The sequence below is a fragment of the Symphodus melops genome (assembly GCF_947650265.1).
Source record: "Symphodus melops genome assembly, chromosome: 11".
NCBI classification, from domain to species: domain Eukaryota; kingdom Metazoa; phylum Chordata; class Actinopteri; order Labriformes; family Labridae; genus Symphodus; species Symphodus melops.
This window is the reverse complement of record NC_136701.1, coordinates 18,931,903-18,949,030: the sequence shown is the minus strand read 5'-3', so window position 1 is coordinate 18,949,030 and position 17,128 is coordinate 18,931,903. Positions and strand designations below refer to the sequence as shown.

Here is a 17,128-nt window from a genome sequence, read left to right as displayed (position 1 = left end):
TTTAAAAAAAAAATCAGACTGTTGTTTACTTAGCAGTAATTATAGTAAATATAACTTATAGAGAGATAAGATGGCCCTGGGATAAAAAGTCTTTATCAAATCTGTCTTTGATCTACATGAGATATGATTTATTCACATTCGATTGATAGCTCCCACGGCTTTTGTGAAAAGTGGGTCGTCTGCAGCCAGTTATTTCATTGACCATTAAACGAAGCTGCTGCAGCAGTAATGTCATTACTTACAGAAGTATGCCCAACAGCCCGCTCTCATAAATTCTTCTTTTAATGTCACAGCGACAGACAAGAGTGTGGGACAATGAAAAGAATCTGACTCAGAAATATTTTTTAACCTGAGAAAAAGTCTGTTCAAATACGTTTTATAATAAAGTTAGGGCATTTTGGTATCATGATGGCGTGAACATAATGGGCATCAGATCTTAAGAGCCTTGTGTAAATACTAAATGCCCTTCAGACTTTTAGAAAGTGCTTTAAACTTCCTGTTTAATCTTAAAAGAACTCAAAGGGGAAAAGGGAAAGGGTCTGCTTTAAAGCCACAACATCCATTTAAGTGCTTATCGTCTGTTCCTTTTTAAGATAGAATTTATTATCTGAAATTATAAAGTCTTCTTATAGAGTTCACTGGTATCAAAGCATCCATCTATACAAACCACTCAGATTGATTCATTAATATGCATTTCACATATTGACGAATCACTCACTTACACTTGCAAATCAGTAAGTGTACAGCAGCATGCTAATGGCTGCTGTTGGGGTTTTGACATTTTGTATTTATGAATTAAGGTAATGCAATTATGTGCAGCCACGAAATGTTTATGCAGCGATGAATAATTAAGTAAGTCCAGATGTTAAGACATAGTAACCCACAGTTAATGGAGATTATGTCAAGCTATAAATACTAACTTTGTGTATCCATACTTTTTCTTCAAATATTCAGCTGGACACCCAGTGGATCTTTCTTTTTTTCTTTGACTGTTAAAGTCATTTACATTAAAACACAATAAGTGATGCTTCTGTTACAGCCGGAGAAATTATGTATAGCGAAAATAGTGTGTAAAATATAAAACCACCAAAGAGTAGATAAGCAAAGAATACTTTTTCTGCATGAATAATGCATATTAGAGCAGAGGAGAAGAGGTGGATTTAGGGTCGGAGAGGTTATTGAAGAAGGGGGCAGATGTCAAATGAGTCTCTCAGAGGCACATTTTCCCCTTTCCAAGGATGCAAAGTGTAATGACAAAAACATTTTTGAAATCATGAAAGAAAAGCATGTCTGCAGAAACATTAACATTCAGGAAAAAAGGAGGCGGTACACAACTTTGAATAAATTATTGAAAGTCCTGACTGTTGTGCACTGTGAATACAAATATGGAAGAAATGATCTTTCATCATCCTTAAATCTGCAGAGGGACAGGTACAGATGCAAATATCTTTCAAATGAAGACAATACATCACATTACAAAGCGTTACATCACGCCCACCTGTCAACCATGTCAGCCACGCAGCTAGCTAGGAATAAGTCAAAGTCATCTTAATTGTCAATTTTTTTACATGTGCGGGACATAACAGAGGAATCGAAAAATCGTTTCTCTCTGAGCCACTGTGTAAACTAACAAAATACGAAATATAAAGGATGAACATAAAAATACAGGTTTCTGTGCTAGATAAGAAACCACAGACACACGGCTAACATGGATAACATTCGTCGTTCAAAAAGTGTGCCCATGATTACAGGAACTAATCACACCTGTTTTTTTGTACTATAAACATGTTAATTTATTCCTGTAAAAATTGCTGTTTGGCTTGTTCTGTGTACGGGACCGCCAGACTTCCTGGAGCCAGCCTCAAGTGGACATTTGATGAACTGCAGCATTTTGCACTTCCTCATTGGCTTCAATTTTCAACACTGGAGGTGCTGCTTGTTTGAGACCCTTTTGGTGCCGCTCGTGAACAAAGCAGGGACTCTTATCTCCTTGCTGATCTTGTCCCGTTCGTGTCTGTATGGTCTTTTCTGACAAAAAAACCCCCACCTCCTGCCTCCTGCGTTCTTTTAACAAGAATCTGTGTCACTCACTGTAGGTCTTTGTTCTCCAAAATGAAAACAAAAGCTGCTGCAGCAGTGTACTGTCTTTCACCTTGCCTGACACCTACCCAGCAGCAACCATTCAATTAATTGTGTGGAAATAATCAAGATGGTTTCTGACGCTCTTGTTTTCTTTGTAGGTTTGAGACATTTCAATTATACTGTAGTTTGTTTCATAACCAGCTAAAAACTCACTGCAGCTTGAATTTACAACGTGTACATGTGTTTATAAAACCACATGTTCTCACACTTTTTCACTATTGTGTGTGCACGCAGGGGTGTGTGTGTGTGTGTGTGTGTGTGTGTGTGTGTGTGTGTGTGTGGTTTCCTGTCTATCACAGAAAACGATCAACAAATAATTTAGAACCCTTTTTCAACTGAGCTGCTTTTCAGTGGTGCTGTGTGAAGAAATGGTGCATGAAGCCCACCAGTCACAGGCAAAAAAGAATGAAGAGATTGTTAAATGATGACACAGTTTAAACTGAATTATATTTAAATGGTAATTGACAAATGAATGCTTACAATGTAAACGTTTGTGCCCATTTATGTTTAATATTAGGAGGACAAAAATATGTTTGTGCTGTTACAGAGTTAGATATATGTTTCTGTTGGGGACGCCTGTAGCGCAGTGGCAGCACTCGCGTCACCATGTATGGAGGTTATAGTCCTCACCCGGGTTCGACTCCAACCTGAGGCCCTTTCCTGCATGTCATTCCCCTCTCTCTCCCTGATTTCCTACACTATCCACTGCCTCTCTCTCTCAATAAAGGCTGAATAAGAATTTTAATTAATTTTAATTTAATTTTAATTAAAAAAAAGATATATGTTTCTGTTTGATGGCGACATGTTAAGATGTTTTTGAATGAGGTCACTTTAAGAATAACAAGAAACCACCTACAGATAGTGATGTCATGTTTTGCCCGAGGACAATGGGCACATGGACACATCCGACTTTACCAACTGAGTAAAGTCAACTGAATCTGTTTTTGTTGATTGAAAGATGTTGTTGTTTTTTTGCTTATAACCAGATTGAGTTTAAGATCTTGAAGGAAATTACAAAGAATTACAAATAAAAAATTGAAATCATCATTGGCATTGTCGGTGCTTCTGGTACGACACAGTCCGATGGTAGTGGCTGGGCGTCAGACACAGTCTGATTGTAGTCTGATCATTTTGCACATGTACAACACTGAGGGCAGAACGATGCTGTTCATATCATTTTTGTTTCATTGTGACACAAACATTACACTCCTAACATTTTTTTAATCTATTGACAAGGGCCGTGATTTTTGTTATGAAAAGTGTTCTAGTTTATGTTTGCAATATTTTAATTGTCCATAGAATGGAGAGTCGTGTTGACCAATCATGTGTCATCAGCCTTTAATAAAAGCTGGAAACAAAGTCCACATGAAAAGCAAAAGAAAGTGGAATGGAAATCGGAAGTATCCAAGCTCCCATATTAATAATGATCTGTTGACTTTTCATTTATTTGCGTGCAACTGCAGCTTTAACTTGAGCGAAGACATAAGTTTAGCGTTTTGAAAAGCCACTAAGTGTTTAGATTCCCTGACTCCCTTGAATGCATCATAAATGAACAGTACAACCTCTATTTTACAAACAAGCAAACTGATTCCTTGCAAGAGTGAAGCCTCTGTATTTACAGTTAAACTGAGAGAGCGATAGAACGATAATCAAATGATGGCTTTGACTTTGCCGACGTGTCTGGAGAGGGCGTAATTCGCTCACCATTTGATCTGAACACACCGTCTTATGTTGCTTATTGGAGTGTAAACACTGCAATTCACAGTAAAAGGAAGTCTTGGCTGGAACTTGATTGTTGCTAACCGCCTGCGTCACGTGGCTCGAAAAGTTGGCCATTGCTTCGAGAGGCATTTGTCATCATGGCGTGATCGCAGATGGGATCCAAGATTGAGGTGTATTCAGAACTCATCTTGAGGACGGAACATTTTTTGCAATTTCACCGAGCAGAATTGTGTGCTTCTCTCCACTTCACGGAAACTGTGACAATGACCCTTTTCCATCAGTATCATTGTTTAAATGTCACACTTCTGTGCAGCTGACGCAACAAATTGTTGTTCTTTGCTGCAATAAACCGAAAAGACAGCACAACAACCGAGAGGAAAAAGAAAAGTATGTAAACCGATTCTTCATCCCATAACACTCAGCAACAGCCGAGGAGCTTGACAGGTTGTCTGCTTTAAAGTTCCCGTTTGCTTAGCGATATTGATTTAGTTAGACAGAAAGCCTAGTGTCTGTTGTCTGGTGTCTGCAGCGTCTGTTGTCATGACAACAATAAGACATCTCTTTGGAGGTCTTAGCAGCTCTACTGTCAGTCTTCAGGCTCCTCTCGGTTGTCAGCAGAGAGCATGATGATGCTGACTCGTGAAGCAGCTAGTCAGCCCACTTCTTCCAGCTGCAAAGTACAGTCATTGGAAGCGTTTGAAGTCGAGCGGTGATGCGGCTGATTTTCAGAAGAGGGACTTGTTGGCAGAGGAACAAAGGCTGTGATATGGATAAGGCAGTTCAGAGTCAAACGCTTCAGACATGTTTTTATTCTGCCGTGTTTGTGATTCAAGTCGAGCTCTAGGAAAGTATTCCAACAGTGGTTGTATCACTACGAGAAAATTGTCTGTGAAAGACCAGTCATTCTCAAAAAAGAAAAATAATAAAATAAGTTGTCTGTAATGATGGTTTGTTTGTGTAGAGAAAAGGTCACTTCTTTTAAACTGCATTTGAACTTTAGAGTCCACTTTTCTTTTGTCGTTTTTTTTCCCTGAAGATGTCAACTATGCCAGACTTAAAAATGTCTCTGATGAGACACTGCAGGAATTCAAACTGTGGAGATCCAGGGATCTGTTTTATATGTTTGAACCGCTCTTTTACTTCTTTTAAACTCTGTTGCACTTTGAGATTCTTGAACGTAAAGTGCTCTACAGATAAAACGCACAAGTGAATCTCCTTTGCCTTGTAAACTACAAAAATCCAATAAACAATCTGAACGAGCTTATCCACAAATTTCACTTTATAAATGAAAGTGTCAAAAAAAAAAAAAAAAAAAAAAAAGAATGAGTCATTGGATCCCATTCCTCTCTAAAAGCCTGCTGAGTCCTGGTAAGTGGGGACATACTGTATCTGGCATGTTATCAGTGTTTCAAATGTGAAGGGGTCGTCGAGTCAAAGAGGCCACATGTGTTTAAAGCACGTGTTTACTAAATGTAAGTACTGGAGCTTCTCTCCACCATTTTATTAAACAGCTGCTGTATCCAACACAGATGTATTCCAAAGCAAGCTTGTTTGATTTAGAGCAATTTTGTAACAATCACTCAACTATTTACCATCTAAAATGTGAGATACTTCAGGTAAAGCTGTGTAATTTCATCCAACAGTGCCCTCTGATCTCAGAGAAATGAATAAATAGGCATAATATTGCTTCTCGGTGTAATTAACTCATGGATTAACAGTTAATCGAGGGTATGGATAATCCTTGTTAATCCATGCATTAGGTGCAATTAAAGTCCCCTCTTACTCATGAAATGTCAATCATAATAATTAAAGGCGAACCCAACCACTCAGGTTAGCCTGGATATGTAACTTACAACAAACATAACTGTTCCACCATTTTTCTCAGTGGGGGCCACTTTCCAACAGATACTGCTCTAGAGAAAAGGCAGCCTTTCTCCTTTCTTTTAAACGTCAGTGCGTTGGAGCTGAAGTCATGCGCTAATGAAAAGTGAATCAGAGTTTTTGTAGAAGAGGAAACCTTGTTAATCATGTCATTTTTGATGTGAGCTGACCTTCTCGCGGGTGGGTGGAGAGGCTGCTTCGTATCATAAAAAGACACAGATTTGATGCATGAGGCCACTTTTTTTTTTTCTTCTTTTTTTTTTTTGGCATGCAATCAGTCCGAAATTAAATGAATGAAAGTATGACATTCTGCTTAACGTAATGAGTGCACTTCATTTTGAAGGCCGATTGTTCTTTGCATCCTCTAACAGTGTGCCTCGAGTTTCATTACAGACCATGTATTAAGACCACCATCTGGAGATCACCCTGCTGCAATTATTCATCATGTGCAAGCAATATTTCCTCTTAACCACATTCCCTTTTGTTAATCACAATCCTAAGCCTCCAGTGCTGGATCTCCTCCAGCCACTTGTCCATGTCCTGCTGTTCTAAAATGTCATCTGCTTTTTCTTTTTCTGAATGCCTTCTTCTTTCTGGCAACTCCTGCCTCTCTCTCTCTCTCTCTCTCTCTCTCTCTCTCTCTCTCTCTCTCTCTCCACACACACACACTGTGAAGCAGAGGGAAAGGAATGATGTTTATTGAGGAACTATAAATTAATTTGAGGCGTCATGGGCATGTAAAGGGGCTGCTTAAAACACTATCATTGGCTTGTAATTGGGTTTTCATTTACAGATGAAAGGGCCGAGGCCTTAATTAAAAAAAGAAAAAAAAAAAAGTAAATTTAATTTAAGTTTCATGGATAAACAAGAGTACAACATTTGAAATGAAATTAAAGATGTAAGTGCGAGCAAGCATGTCTAATGTGATCATAAACAGCCTGTAACTTCACAAGCTGCTCTACCCATTCTCCGCCTCGTTTGACCCTTAAACTGTAAGCACAGCGGAATGCTTTCCACTCAAACTGTTCATCCATGTCTCCTACCTGTGAAGAGGATACGAGATACACGGTGCTGGAAAAGCTCTCTAGCTCCCATTCGGTCTAACTCTGAGCCTCTTCTACAAGAAACTTTCAGTCGACACACTCAAAATGTCATCCTGAGCAACAATGGGAAACGTGTTGCTAACAGTGAAATTCGAGCTGTTAGGAAACCTTTCAAAGGCTGATTCATGAAACGCTGAGAAGAAAGATACATGGGTTCATCTTTTGAGTGCGTCCGCATGGTTCCACAAATGCATTAACAAGCAAATAGCACAAAGCAGGATATATCCATTTTATTTCCCATCACATCATGTTTCAGTAAAACTGTACACATAATGAAAATCTCTTTATACACAGGTCATTACGAGGAGACTCAACGTCACCACTAAGCCTTTCTGAGGGCTTGAAATTTTCCAATTCCATTACATTCCACAGTTTTCCCTTTGGTACATGTTCCTCGTGTCACCGTCCGCAGGGCATCGCAGCTTGCACTGAATTCTTGTTAATGAACACGAGTCATTAAAACATGAGACAAGCATGCACATTCACAGAGGCTCCAGAACAGAAGACATTTATCAAGACACAAGAAATAAACTGGCTTAATGCCCCAAATGTATCTTCTCCTGCCAATAACCAACCTCGCTTTTATTCCAAAATGATGTTGTTAATTCTTGTGAAACCCGGGGAGTGTACACCAAGAAAACAATGATAAAACATTACAGCAATAACAGAAATTCTCACTTCCACCCTGTGATTTAATTCAAAGAACCCAGGCTGTCAGCAGACAGAGATGTGACCTTCTTCTAATGAGCTGCAGCCAATTTAGAGGCCACAGAGTGTAAATATTTATCAGGCAAAAAGGATTTGTGCTTTGCAAACATTTTATTATTTCCATAGTCACAGTTTTGACTGGGTAGATTAGTTTCTTTCCTGTAAACACTGCAGATGGTGCAAAAGCAACCTCATGGTTCCTTCGGTTTGTCGCGGCGTTTTCTATTACAACACACTGTAAACGCATTCAATTATGCTCCCAGGCCTTATCATTTCATTTTCATCTCCGTGAAGGTACACTGCGTATGATTTGATCAGTGGCGCGTCCTTTTCTTCTTTAGCTTTAAGCTAATGATGTTGTGCTGTTGCATAACAGATGAATGACACACGTTAAAAAGAAAAAAAGAAAAAAAAAAGGGGGGCACTGCCTAGTGATTATGTCCACCTGAATATATTATATTAGCCTAGAAAAAAAAAACTTCAAGAAATAAGTGGGTAGTGTGTGTTGTGCCATGCAGGCATGTCTCTGCTGTGCCACAGAGAATATTTGAATGCTGCTTCCAGGGTTGCCAGGTTTCTGAATAGCAGACTGTAATACTGATATCAAAATGCCATGTTGTATTTCAAATCAAACTATGGCCTTGATTAACAAGAGTCGTAATTAGCATGCCACTTTAATCAAATCCAATACACTTTAACTAAATGAAGTTGCAAAGATTTGAGGTCGTTCTGCGAGCAGAGGACTGGAATCACAAACTGCCTCTGTTGAAATGTGGCAAGCATGTTTACTGTAGCCATCCAGTACACGGCTTTAAAATGCAAAGTGGCTGCTTGGCTCATGCTGCTTTTTCCTCCCTAACAGAGATCACATAGCAGAATAAAAAAAGCCCAGAAACTAAGAAATAGTGGGGGAATGCCTCTTGTAAGAAAGTGTCAGCCCCGCATGGATATTATGCGGGGATGCTGGGGAGTTTGCAAAGGCACTCCAACAGCATGACACTGAGTTTCAAGGGCATGTTTCCTCACTGAATACAGCACAGCACAGGGATTAGAAGCACACAGACACTTTATCTTCCAATCTTTTAGTTACAGTAAAAAGCAGTGTGATAACCTGGTATGTTTGATTTTGAAAGAAATTTTGAATTTACCCCATGAGTATGTTGCATAGCCAATTTACACTTCGGGATTAAAATACAAGAAATTGGGCTCTCTGTCATTTTTTCACCCATAGCTTAAATGATGTTCGGCCTTAGTTATAGAAAACAAACTTCACCAGAGTAAAGTATTCACATGCCAGGTAATTAAAGAAATATCTCTTCAACACTTTGTAGCAGGCGTGATTAATTTTAGCAGCTTGCAAAGGCTTGATTCTTCTTCACAAATCTGCCATTAAAAAAAGGTTAATAATTTGCGACTTCCAATTTTTTCTTTTTTTTCTCCACCAGATGATCATTTTGAAACTGTCCAAGCCTCGTGAGTTGCGGCAAAGTGGAAAACTTAAGCTGTAAGAACACGCTGCATATCAGGAACAGCATTCAAATCACGTGCAGGTTGAAAAACATTAACTCTAACCTTTTAAGGTGACACACTCGCTGTCTGAATTGTGTGCATGGAGAGCTGGCCCAAAGTAAAGGCTGCATACAGCAAGCATAGGGGACATAAATCAACAAAGTAACATACGTTTGCAGTGGGGTACAAAGAAATAAAACACAATGGTGAGCAAGGTTCTTTTGTTTTGCCTATTGAGTCTCCTCCCTTAAGCCGACATGTGCACTTCTGTTTGACACTGAAAGGAAGCAGTATGGGGGCAAACCCGCTTTGTAGAATGGGTTCTTGTTATAGGAGAAAATATGGCACATATCCATATAATTGAAAATTTGACACATTTGAGTTAACTGTAAGGCAGTACATTTGAATGAGAAAATAAAAAGTCTTAACTCATTCTCCGCCATTGACGGAATATTCCGTCATTTGGAACCCAACCGTTCCCCGCCATTGACGGAATATTCCGTCAATTGGTGTTTTCAGTGTAATACGATAGGGGGCGCTCTGGCGGACATTGTGAAAAAGTTACAGGACTGTGGGGTCAAAAACCAACAAACAAGACCACCCGCGGGAAAGTAGAGAGAAAAAAAACAAACATTTTCTTCGTCCTTATTTTCCAGCGGGCGGTGTTCGATCAGTCTGTATGTGAGTTTGACGCGCGTCAAAAAGTCAACATTAGCCGTATAGATATGAGATAAAAGCTCTTGAACAGTACAAACATGCCGCCGCCAGCAAGGAGATATTCGGCTGCGGAAACTACAGAGTTAATTATCGATACAGACTCTGATAATTCATTTTTTGACCTCCGTGAAACTGATCTGGATGAAGACAGCAGCGGCGACAGTGAATGGAGGGATTCAGGACGTGTCAGAGGTAAGATATGATCACGTTATTTTTTGATTCACCGTGATAGCATATGCATCTGATAATTCATGAGATAACGTGACGTCGAAATAACATATCTCTCAGTTTTGTACATAAACTATGTACAAAACGAATTTTTGACGGACATTTTATTGTAATTTCCAGACACAGAGTCCAGGTCTCCAAGGTCCAGGTCTCCAAGGTCCAGACATACACGTAGGTGCAAGAGGTGAGTCATGATAACATATTTTATTTAGTTTGATAGTATGTTACTTGGATTGTATGATTATTAGATACTACAAGACAAGAGCATCTGCTAACTTGAGAGAGAAGATAAAAAAAGAAATAATTTAGCTTTCATTTTGTACACAAACTATTTACCAAATGAATATTTGTTTGACATTTTACTGTCATTTTACACACAGAGTCCAGGGATTCAAGGCCCAGGTGTCCTTTATACAGACCTACCCAAGGTGAAAAAGGTAAGATGTGATATGAAGAGGCCGAAAAATAACGTTTCTCTCTTTGTGCACATCACACTGTTGAATAAAAAAAATGTCTTTCTAATTATTTACAGGTCGAACACAGCAAAGAGGCAGAGGTCGGACCTGTGGATCTTATGGGTGTGGTGGAGGTCAAGTACCTGGTGACCAAGCAAGAGGCTCTGTAAACCAGCCAGGTGCAGGTCCTGGTCCAGGTAATCTGATGTGGAAAGAAATGAACTGGCAGCTCACTGAGAATCCTGGACCTCTAAATGATGCTGCTGCTCTTGATCATATCATTCGTAAGCCTGACCTTGAAATGTACTGGTCTACAGATGACATTTTGGTCACCCCCTACTTCAACAAGGTCATGTCCCGCAACCGGTTTGAAATCATATGGAGATTTCTACACTCCAATGATTATGAATCAAGGCCAGCAAATAGCACTGACAGGTTGTACAAAGTCCACCCTGTCTTATATTACCTTATATCTAAATTCAGTCAAATGTATCAACCTAACACCAACATTTGCATTGATGAGGGTGTGCTTCTGTGGTGTGGACGGCTAGCGTTCAGGGTGTACGATCCCCAAAAACCTGTCAAATATGGGTTCAAATCCTACATCCTTTGCGATTCTGACACAGAGTACTGTTACAACATGAAACCCTATTGCAGAGAAGGCACTTCCCTGGGAGACACGGTTGTCTCTCTTGATCAGGCTTTTGTTCAACTAATGTTTTATTATTGAAAATAATAATGATATTTAAGTGTTTGTAAAAACAAAGTATTTCTGAGTGTATAAGAGAAGAAAAATGTATAATGTAGTTTGTAAATGTTGTAGTGCTACACTATTCAAAGAAAATTAATAATTTTATGTAATCATTTTTATTTATTTTAGTTATTTATTTTAAAATATAACTGTAGTTGGCAAATGAAAGTAAAAAGAATCCAAATGTAAACTCAAAATCACTTTTTTTTCTTGAAAATAAGTGTGTTTTACAAAAGTGCTGTTTTCTCAGCTTTTTGTCCGGAATGTGTTTTTTTTGTGAAAATGGCCGATATTCAAGTGCTGATAAAAAAAGATTGAATGAAGTTTGAATAAAATAGTTTTTTGTATATGAAAGCAGAGGCTCTGATCTTTCTTTTGATGTATTCAATATTTACATATTCAAAGAACAAAATATTCTGTGAGTCTTGAAAGATTGGTGAAAATGGTGAAAAAGGCTGGCGCTGGCTGGCAAACATTCTAGAATTCTCTGGCGGGGAAAGAGTTAAAGGACCCAAGGTGTTTTGAAGAATTTGTCCAGCAGTAACTTGAGAAAAGAGTTTGAACACCCGGTTACCTTCAGCTCTACTTGGTTCTTTGGTTTGAAGAAGTATTTCTTTAACAAAAGGTGTTTGAGCTATAGCTTCTACCTAATACCCTTACAACATCACTCGTAGATGTTGTTGTTACTAAGCTCTCCCTTTCTTAAAAAGACATTACACCTGGAGAGCACTGATGGTTTCCCCAAGGATTAAATGACCTTTTGACCTCTGCTGTCAGAACAGCCCCAGCTGTCCATGAGTGTATCGAAATCCAAAACATGAGCTACCCCTGATGTATAACGACCTCGTCCAAAAAAGACATTGTTTTCTTACAAATTGTCATCCATTTCAATCCATCCAAACCATTCTTGAACTATGGCTTTACACTTTGAACCCTGTGTAAGAAAACATATTTCCAGATAACCACATTTAAATCTAAAAAAAAATAAACAAAGAACGACCTATGGGCGTCTTCATTTTCCATTCATGTATTTTTGTATATGCTCAATTTAAAGACATTCTGAAAGACAAATGTTTTGGCAGAAATACAATGTACAGGCCAATTGAGCGTGATGTTGTAGATGCACATTGCAACTTCTGTTGAGTTAATGGAAGAAGAGGTTTAGCGTTGCCCAACATGAAACTTTTAATTTGGGGTTTTGAAGCTTGATTCATATAAAAAAGTAGATTTTGAATACAACTCCAATAACAATATACCACAGTTAAAAACCACACTGACATTAATTTACAAAATATCCCTTTGCACTGTCTTCACACTATCTTATGTGGCAGCAAATTATCTGCAAATGCTTCAGACAAATTTAGTGATGTGATGAAATGTTTGGTAGGCACCCTGAGATGGGAATACAGATATGAACTGTATCTTTTTCGACGATCTCCATCTCTTTCAAACACAATTCAAGAGGCAATGAATGTCACTCTTCTACCAAATGAAACACCCCCAAGTGACAAGACAACTCTGAATGCTTCCCACATTGTGCTCTTTTTGTTTTTGTTCATTTTGCCACAGTGAAAGCATCAGCACATCCCTGGCAAATTAATGTCCTTAATTAGAAAATAAAGTGTGAAAGGAAAAGATAAGAAATATAGAGTGAACAATATGAATCAGTGTAGGTACCAGCTCGACCAGGGTGGTCACATCTGTCAAAACTTGTATTTGTTTAGTTAGAGCACATTGTTTCTATGTTAGACAAGTGGAACCTGTTACACTATGCTTACTGTCTGTTACCAGGAGACGGCGTCATTACAAACACAGACGGGGACTCTTAATAAGCTTGCGACATTTGAGGCAGCTTGGACCCTGTTTTGAGTTCTTCGTCTTTCATAAGTCGACATTGAGCTCTCTCTCTCTCTCTCCAACTCTTTGGCACACAGCCAATCACAATGCGCTACATCATCATACAAACGCAGGCGAAGGACACCGAGCAGGTCTGACCACACGAGAACGTCTGGTACCTACAACAGCACTGTGTAAGAGCACCACATACTGCATCTGATGTAGTAGGCAGAGGGACCTGTGCATATTCTATATTGCTTGCTATAAATGTTTCTATCATCTGTTTTTTTTAAGGGGAATTGGTTGTCTAACATAGAATCTGTGAAAACATCTTAAACTTTGTATTCCTTTTGTTATTGTGCGGCCTGCAGAGCAGCACAAGTTACTCTAAATCAGTTGGACACCCGTTTAAAATATGCATGTGCAAAGCTGAGGGATTGTCTCAATTGTAAGTGAATATGATTTTAGGATATAGCTGATGTCAGATGTCTTGGATTGTGACAGTTGCTGCTTTTCAAAAAGCACAGCTAAATGTAAGCGTGCTCAAAGAATCGTCCATGCAGCTGCATTGTCTGCTGTGAGAAACTGAACAACTCACGTCTTGCAGGTTTGTCAAGTAGTCAACATTAGTGGATGGAGTTGTGCTCTTAAGTGATGTAGCATTTACATGACTCGAATATAGCAGATAGGAATGGGGATATTTTCATTATGAATACATGCTTTATGAACTATTTGCAGAAAATGGAAATATTTCAGTATCTTTATCTTAACCTTCGATACCGCATGTTTGTGTTGTTCATCAACTTCATATGATTAAACATAATTGAATATCAAGATAAGATGGAGGCTGGCGTTACTGTCAATCGAGCCTAAAGTTACCTTTTCTATAAGCTGGAATTGCAATAACATGACATGATGACGCACCGCAGCAGTTGAGTGGTCGAGGATTTGTGCAGACCGTGGATTATAGCAGCAATAGCAGGTCCTCCACCTCCTACATCACATGCATCATTTGTTTCAGGGTTTTTAAAAAAGAGTGAAATAAAAAGAATGCACCTTACTAAGTTCAACTTACTTAAATTCCTGATTAAATATACTAAGTTCATTACTAAGTTTTTGTTTGCAGTGCAAGAGTGTCAGTGTCGTAAAATGTGCTCCTGCCACATTAACTCCGTAAACATGTCAGATCCATCACCGTCATGTAAAATCTCAGCGGAATGGTGTTTTACATAACTGACAGACCGACATTATCTCCTTTTCTCTTCTTCAGTCGAGTTGAGGCAGGGTCTTTTTGAGGCTTTCAGAGTTACTAAAGAGTGGTTACCTTGTGTTGTGAGATATGTCTGGGAGTATACATTAGCATCATTCTCCTGTAAAATTCTTAATAGAGTAAGAGAGCAAAATAAAACTGCAATGCATGACTCCTGAGGACACGGCATCACTAACGCGTCGGCTCTGTTAATGCTCACAACACAGAGGAAACTCCTTATTAAGCACTTAAGCAAAAAAAAAAACAGTTAACTTGCAACTCATAGTCATTACAGAAGTTTTAACAGTTATCCATTATATTAAAAAAGTTCATAAATGTTAACAATTCACACCGTGTAACCCATTCGAAATCCCAGCCATGTGTTCCAGTTTTATCTCTTTTGCTTGATACTCCTTTAGCTGCCCACTTGTCTGAATGTCTCATAAAAGCAGTAGGAACGCTTAAGAGTCCAGATTTCGTTCTTTGTTGACGCGATCTCTCGCTGACTCGTTGTTGTTGAGCGGTGGAGGTGGGGATTGCTTGCTCTTCATGCTCCTGCCGTCCGTGGCGGCTCGCGAAGTCTCTGTCACAAAGAGCCGCGTCACCCAGACGGAGGTGACGATGCGTTTGTACTCGTTCCTAAAATTCCTGTTGAGAAGGCCATAGATGATGGCGTTGAGACAGCTGTTGAAGTAGGCCATGAAGTAGCTGACGACAAAAAGCCACTCGGGGATGAGGGGAGCCACACGGATTGGATCTATGGCCACCGCCAAGCCGATCAGGTTTAGTGGAGCCCAGCAGATGGCAAACAACACAAAGACAACAAACATGGTAATGAAATTCCGCAGATCACTCGGTCTGAGGCGAGGGCTCTCCTCTGTCTTTACTTTACGTCGCACCTGGACATGAAGAAAACACATAAGAGTTCATAAGAGTACACAAGATAACTTAAAGGTAATAATAGCTAGAAGGCAAATGTTCCACTCTGCCTCTGCATCTTATACACCTACATACATACACAAAACAAACAGAAACCCACACATAGCCTACAGCGACATCCACTCACACGTCCATGTCCACACATTCGAGCACTCCAGGGATGCTGTCCATCCATATGCCTGTCAAGCATCATAGCTCTGCTGAAATCAGAAGCACTGTATATTCATATCTATACACCATTTATAGGTAGTTTTTAAATTTACACCTACTTGGAATAAAAGAAAAAAATGCTAAATTCAAATGTGATGCTGAATTATTATTATTATTTTTTATCATGACAGGATGTTTACTGTTGTGTATTCTGCTATTCAGGAAATCACTTAATCTAGAAAATAGTAATAATAATAATTTATTTTTTATTTTATTTAAAATACTTGGTTGAAGCATTGTCTCTGTGTTGATGTCTCTTCCAAAGACATCAACGAGGTACTTTAAGATTTTTAAAATGCCAAAACCAATATCTGAGCTGGTTCAACAGGAAAACATATTCTACTGAAAAATAATTGCAGTATTTCTGCAGTTATTGATCTTTATTTTTATTTAGTGTCTACTTGTTAATTTTACTGTTGAGTGGCATCATTGTTTTTAATCCCTTTTCCAAAACTAAAACATACAATCCGGTCATTTTTCACTTATATTCACCCTATTTCTTGGATCTTGATATTGTTTTCCAACCCTAAATAGTTTTGGAAGGTTGTTCATTTGGCTGGTGTTACTACCGCACTACTTTTTCCTGTGTTTCTGTAAACAAATAACCACATGAAGAAGCAGAAGACTGACCTGAATCACAAGCACCCAGATGCGTAGATAGCAGAAGGTAACCACAGCAATAGGAACCAAGAAGTGGACCACCACTACAGCCACCGTGTATGAACTGCTGACATTCTGGGCAAAGGTACAGGAGTAGACCCGCGGGTCGTAGCGCAGGGATCCAACGAAGAAATTGGGGATAATTGCCACTATTGTGAGCACCCATATTAAGGCAACAAACAGCAGAGTGTTACGATAGCTGTACAGCCGACTGTAGGAGAATGAGTGACAGATGTAGCAGTATCTGTTCACTGCAATCCCAGTGATGTTGAAAATGGAGCCGATGACACTCAGCCCCATGAGGAAACCACTGACCTGAACATGGAGGGAAGAAATAAAAGCGTTTACATTTACATTGTAGAACATGTATGGAGAGTTCTTCTGGTGTTAAAGGGCCGACAAGGGCAAATCCTCTAATAAGTGTTCACCAACAGAAATGAAAACAAATACAACAACAAAAAAGAAGATCCCAACGACAACAAGTATGCCAATGCATTCTGAAAAACAGACGCACAGGAACAGGATATTGTCGCTCCAGTCCTGGGGACACTCAAGATTTACTTTTACAATAAAAACCAAAAACACAACTTTGGTCTAATTTTTGTGAAACTGAATCGTACTTTATAAACTTAATGTTACTACAAGACAGATCATTTACTTAGTGTTTCTTTTTATTTGCAAAGAACTGTTTCTTGTTCTTTCTTTTAATAAACATCTTCTGGGCCATTGCACCGATTTGCCCTTGTTGGCCACAAAATGTATTAAACTGAACTTTAAAACTGAAGAGGCCTTACCATGCATTGTGTGTTTCCTAGCGCCCATCCATCATGAAAGAGAGCATAGAGAACCAAAGGGTAGGGGTAGAAGGCTACCACAAGGTCGGCAAACGCCAAACTCACCACAAACACATTTCCTGCAGAGACAGAAACAAAGAGACAGTCTCTTCAATACATTTATAATAACTTGCTGTTTGATGGGGCACACATTTTATCAAGGCCGACACATCATTATCACATGG

The 17,128-nt window shown here is 39.1% G+C and overlaps 1 protein-coding gene and 1 long non-coding RNA gene across 2 annotated transcripts in view; one reads left to right on the top strand and one right to left on the bottom strand.

Moving 5' to 3' along the window:
* Positions 1 to 17,128, top strand: part of LOC306831599 — a 115,135-nt gene that overhangs the window by 43,198 nt on the left and 54,809 nt on the right. The gene's annotated exons all lie outside the window — the stretch shown is intronic.
* The window catches only part of mtnr1bb (melatonin receptor 1Bb), a 34,301-nt gene continuing 30,976 nt past the window's right edge, over positions 13,804 to 17,128 (bottom strand). Inside the window, exons 2-4 of the mRNA XM_079355770.1 lie at positions 16,905 to 17,023; positions 16,081 to 16,425; positions 13,804 to 15,200 (exon numbers count right to left, since the gene is read on the bottom strand). Coding sequence (XP_079211896.1) covers positions 14,763 to 15,200; positions 16,081 to 16,425; positions 16,905 to 17,023 — 902 coding nt within the window. The 3' untranslated portion in view covers positions 13,804 to 14,762. The remainder of the gene's footprint in view (positions 15,201 to 16,080; positions 16,426 to 16,904; positions 17,024 to 17,128) is intronic.